Below are 6,059 nucleotides of genomic sequence, written 5' to 3' on the forward strand. Positions count from 1 at the left end.
ATCCATACCAAAGGCTGTGGTCTTTGATCTTCATTAGTAAATATTTTATGTCCTCTTCACTTTCAGCAAGCAAGGTTGTATCATCTGCATATCGCAGATTGTTAATGAGTCCTCCTCCAATCCTGATGCCACGTTTTTCTTCATATAATACAGCTTCTCAGATTATTTGCACTGCATAAAAGTTGAATAAGTATGGTGAAAGAATATAACCCTGTAGCACAACTTTCTTAAATGTAAACCATTCAGTGTTCCCATGTTGTGTTCGAACAACTGCCTCTTGGTCCAGGTACAGATTCCTTACGAGAACAATTAAGTGTTCAGGAACACTCATACTTCACAATGTTGTCCATAGCTTGTCATGTCCACACCACTAAAAGTCTTTGCGAAGATGATGGGTAAATGGGAGTTTATTTTACTATTCTCTCAATTTTGGCAGATTTATAAATTTCGAATAGAAATGTTTTAAAACATTACTCAGAAGGGACAAACTCTGAATGTTCTGAATGTGAAGAAAAGTATCTTAGAAAGCCTTAAGTGATTTATTCTTCATATATTACTTTTTTATGTATGCATATAATATCACATGGTACAAATTTATGTCTTGAAAAAAATCTTAAAAAACTATTCTCGTAAACAAAAATACAAAAGTTCTAAGTAATAAGAAAGGAGTCCTGGTGTGGCACTGTAGGTTAATACGCTGGACTGCAAAGGTGGTTTGAATCGCAAGGTTGGCAATTCAAACTCAACAGCCGCTCTTCTGAAACCCTATACAGGGTCGCTATTGGTCAACTGACTTGACAGCACTTAACAACAACAAGTGATAAGAAAACATTGTATCATAGTTAAACTGAAAACATTTTCTTTCCTTTAAGGGTACATAAAGTAATGACAATCTTGTAATCCATAATGTTTTATAATCAATACAATAAAATATTTATTAGAGACACCTAAGTTTTGGTAGCATAATGGTTGCAAGTCAGGCTGCTAACCTAAAGGCCAGCAGTTCAAAACTAGCACTCATTCCGTGGGACAAAGATGAGGCTTTCTGCCTCGGAAACCATTTGCTGGGTCACTATTAGTCGGAACCGACTCCACAGCATGCTACCACCACCACCACCACCACCACCACCAAACCTATTTCTTGCCAGGAAATGATCAACAAGCAACTTCAAAGATTCAAACAGGACAAAGTATTTCAGGAGATTAAAAAACAAATGAAGGAAAAAATTCCAGAGTGAAGAGACAAACCTTGATCATCTCTGCCTCTATCTGCTGATGACTGCCTATGTAACTTTTCTTCACCTGCTGCTTGTCCTTGATCATCATGGTAAGCCTGTGTAATGGTCCAGAGTTTAGGTCCTCTGCATGCGTCTTCATTATCCTACTAAGTTGTTCTGTCTGCTGAATCATAAGTAGCCAAGACTTTGAAAAAAGAAAAAGATAAAGAAATTAACATTTGTACTAGAGGTCTTCATTTAGCTGTACTTTTCATGTTCAAAAGCTTTAAATATTTGTTGTTGTTATTAAGTGCGATGGAGTCTGTCCTGAGTTACATCAAACCTGTATAGGGTTTCCAAAGCTGTAAATCTTTATAGTAGCAGAAAGGCTCATCTTTCTCCCATGGAGCAGGTGGTGGACTCAAGTGCCACCCTTATGGTGCGCAATCAGTATTTATTTTATAAAGCCAAGGTGTTACCTGTGTATATTTAGTTTCATATAAATTATTGCCTTAATATAAAAATGACATGTTTCTCGCAATTCTTCAATGGGCTATGAATGGTTCACATCCAACATCTTTAAATTCAAGAATGTTGTTGTTGTTGAGTGCCACTGAATCATTTCGGACCCACAGTGACCCTGTATGGGGATTCTGAGGAGCAACTGGTAAATGTGAACCACCAGCATTGTGATTCAAACCGACTTTGCAGTCCAGCACTTAAATGCTTCAAAATTCAGTAATCATAGGGCTAGAGCTGAGAGTGAAGGATCCAGCTGATGTAAACCGAGGGGAAAAACACAAGAATGCCCAAACTTGTAGATAGTACTCATTTGACCTAGACTCGATGGCTTGATGATCAGATTTTGACTAGAGGAAGATTAAAAAATAATTGATAAAGGAAACAAGTGTAAATTGCTACAATTTGATGAGCTTGACCTATACTTATGGATGTAGAAACTCAAAAGACTAACTGAGAAGGAAGCAGTCTTCACATGAACTATCAATCCTATCCCCTTTGTATACAGGGTTGATAGGGATGGGCAACTTAGACAGTGGCTACCTAAAATGGGCGGAGAAGGCTATAAAGGCATTAAGTGACTGGCTTACAAGTTGTCAAGAGGCAATTTAGTTTCAGAGCTTGCAGGGAAGGTAGAATCCCCACTGAGTAGTTTTCATCTTATCTAGATGGGTCTGGTGAAAGGAGATGGGAATAAGACTCTTATGGTTCAATAATGAATAATCGTTATAATGACTAATTGAGACTGTTATAGCTGTAAAAGTAGAAGTTTTGTAACAAAAAGGGGGAGGAGTTAATTTTACAGTCCAGGCACAGAGGACCCTAGGACCATCAAGGGAGAAGAGCAGGAGCGGAATGGGGGACCCTGTACAAAGAAACAGCAACACTAAAGATAGAGGCAGAGATGTGGATATGGAGAGGTAGAGCAGCTGAAGACTTTAGACTCATGGAAAGAGAAAAGCTGTGTACTGGTGGCCAGGAGGCAGGCTTTAAATGTGCCCTTTGGTTTTTTAAACGATTATATTTTTCTAAGTGTTTTTGTGTAATCCTCCTGGAAAAAAAGGAAAACATTGTTGAATGATGACGCACACAGGAGATTGTAATCATTGCAATTAACGATGAGTGTAAAACCAATGTTCTCCCATGTAAACTATCCCTCAATTCACAATAAAAACTTACTTTAAAAAAAATTCAGTAATCAGAAACTATAAATAATAGGAAATTATACATTTTTAATTAAACTAACACTAAGGAGCTCTGGTAGCATAGTGGTTACAAATCGGGCTGCGAGCCACAAGGTCAGCAGTTCGCAACTACCAGCAGTTCTGCGGGAGAAAGATGAGGTGGTCTGCTCCCATAAAGATTTACACCCTCGGAAACCCTGTGTAGGGTCGCTATGAGTCGGAACTGACTCCACAGCACACAACAACAACAACAAGAAGGAAGAAAATGCGGAATAAAGGACTCTTTTGAGTGTACTCATTTGAGAGTGTGAGAAACCTCATATCATCTATCCTTACTCATTTTTTACATACTGAACTATTGTTTCTGCCCACAACATTCTAGTGCCCCAGTAAGGTTATAAACTTCCTAATGGTCTAATGCAATAGACATTCTCATCTTAACCTGGCTGGCTTTCTTAAGTGAGTTTGCAGAATTTCTTATCTTCTCTTCCTGCCTTTCTTAAAATTACTTCTCCATCTTTGGTGCCTGCTCTTTTTATCTGCCTATGTGTTAAATGATGATATTCTCTGGATTTCAATCTATAGTTCCCCTTAATTCTTAAAAAAACATGCATTCTAATTAGTTTTTCCAGTACAACGCACTGCCGCAAAGGCACATACTGGCAGGTTTGGAACATGTGGACATATGGAGACTGCTGGAAGAAAAAATCATTTGTCATTAATTAGACTTCCTATCTTATAAATACTGAAAAAAATGTACCAGAGAAATATTCTTCACTAGATCTTCAAAAGTCTAATCAGAAACAATTACTGGAGAGCTACCCTAGGGAATATTCCATGCAAAAATCATTTCAAAAAGACAAAGTATGGTTTCAGAGATTTACATACATAACTTTCTACTCTATTACTTTTGATATATTGATTATCACAATTATTTTCTTTTTGTTAATATCTCAATATAATCCTAAATCAATATTTAATAAGCACATAAATCAAAATTATAGCCCAAAGAAAGCAAATTTTTAGTCCCAGTTAGCACTTACCAGGGTCTAACTGGGTAATCCTATCGTAATATACAGGTTTTGCGGTATGTTTTTGTTTTTGGTAATGTAGGTTTTTTTTTAAATAAAAAAAAATTAAACTTTAAAAACACTTGTTTGGGAAGGAGGATTATTTTTATTTCTGTAATTCTATGATGAACATAGAATAAGAAATGTGACTTGTGAATTCATATTTACTTTCAAATTTAAAAAAACTTTTACATGCTAATAGGATTTTAATGCCACAAAGCTATTTGCAATTAATGTAGTACTTCCTTTAAAATCTAAAATTAAACAAAGCTGCAAGCTATAAAAACTATACAAACATTGATTAAAAATGTAAACTAAATGTTCAATATATTCAAGTAACTGCCTTTTCACCTTATTTTCATCTTCAAAAAAGAAATCAAATACTGGGGGAAGAAGTTCTTTGGAATGTGCAGAATTATGTCCATTGAAATAACAAAAAACAAGAAGCTCCAACACAAACACACACACACCCAAATGCACACTCATCCAAGGAGAGAGGCATCAGTGTTCTTGCCCTCTCTTTGAAAAAGTAATGTTCTCAAAATGCTTGGTAGCAATATGTTTTTGTGATTCTATGTAGGAGTCTTTGTAATATCCAAGACAAGTGTTCTCAAAAGCTAACATTAAAGACCATACAGGCCAGCTTGCCCTCCTCCTCCCAGAGCAAACATCACAATCTGTCTAGTAGCCTTATGCTCCATAGTTACTGTCAGACACCCAAACCTAGCTAAGCATATGAAGGGGCTTCAAAAGATTATGGAAAACTTGAATTACAAAGATAAGGACATGTTTCTAAAAACATTTTGAAGTCCTTCATTTATTAACACCCCAACTACAACGCCACACTTCTTTCAATATTTCCTGATCTGACCTAGGCCCCTATCTAAAGAATCTAGTACCCTCAAGAATTTCCACTTTATAATTTATACTTTCTATTTCCACTTATCTTTAGCTTGAACAAAACCTGTTACTATCCCACTATCAAGTCTTCTGGCAAAACGCTGCTAATAAACACTTTCCCTGTTATTTTTCCAATTACCTTTGAAACTCAGGCTAACCTTTCTCATGAGCAATTCATCAGCAAGTCTTGACAATTCAACCTCCAAAATTTATTATAAATCTATTTCTCTCCATCTCAAAATCCACTCCTTCTTGTGACTATAATTATCTCAGACTTTAACGCATCAACTAATTAGTGTACTGTCTTCTTACTCCTGTTCCTCTCAAATCCATTTTTCTTCATGTAGCAAAAGAGATTAATGTAATTTTCCTGCTTAAAACATACTGGCTTTCCCTTGTATTTAAAGTAAAATTCAAACTCCTTTCTAAAACTTGAAATATTTCCCATTCTCTGACTTCTGTAAAGACCATTCAGAAAAATGTGTACAAAAAGCCCAGGAATCACTATATTCAAATGATAAATTTCTAGGCAAAAAACATAAAATAAAGAGGAGAAACTATGATACAAAAGAACAGGAACACTGAGAATCCAGAAATTAACCCATCCACATACAGCCAACTGATTTTTGACAAAGGGCCTAAGTATATTGCATGGGGAGTAGATAGTCTCTTCAACAGATGGTGCTGGCAGAGCTGGAAAGTGATACGCAATAGAATGAAACAAGACCTTTACCTCACACCTTATACAAAAACCAACTCAGCATGGAATAAATACCTAAATTTCAGTTTAGGTATTTATAAAGGCCAGAGTTATAAAGGTCAACAATGAAAAAATAGGGACAAATGTAAGGGCTCTAATTCAGGGAATACACAGACTATCAAACATTTTAAAAATTATAAAAACAAAAGTAAACAAAATAGATGATTTGTTGTTGTTATGTGCCATAGAGTTGGTTCCAACTCATAACGACTCTGTACAGGGTTTCTGAAGCTGTAAATCTTTACAGGAGCAGAAAACCTCATCTTTCTCCTGCAGGACAGCTGGTAGTTTCGAACTGCTGACTGTGAGATTAGCAGCCCGATTCATAACCACTACACTATCAGAGTTGGGACATACTACAAATTAAAAACTTATGTGCATCAAAAGACTTCACCAAAAGAGTGAAAAT

At 36.1% G+C, this 6,059-nt stretch overlaps 1 protein-coding gene across 1 annotated transcript in view; it reads right to left on the reverse strand.

The window, feature by feature from the left end:
- LOC102835261 (tyrosine-protein kinase Fer-like) overlaps positions 1–6,059 on the reverse strand; it is a 579,105-nt gene that overhangs the window by 468,951 nt on the left and 104,095 nt on the right. The window contains exon 4 of the mRNA XM_006872259.1: positions 1,249–1,422. Within this exon, the coding sequence (XP_006872321.1) occupies positions 1,249–1,422 (174 nt within the window). The remainder of the gene's footprint in view (positions 1–1,248; positions 1,423–6,059) is intronic.

This window comes from Chrysochloris asiatica, unplaced genomic scaffold, assembly GCF_000296735.1.
Source record: "Chrysochloris asiatica unplaced genomic scaffold, ChrAsi1.0 scaffold00189, whole genome shotgun sequence".
NCBI classification, from domain to species: Eukaryota; Metazoa; Chordata; class Mammalia; order Afrosoricida; family Chrysochloridae; genus Chrysochloris; species Chrysochloris asiatica.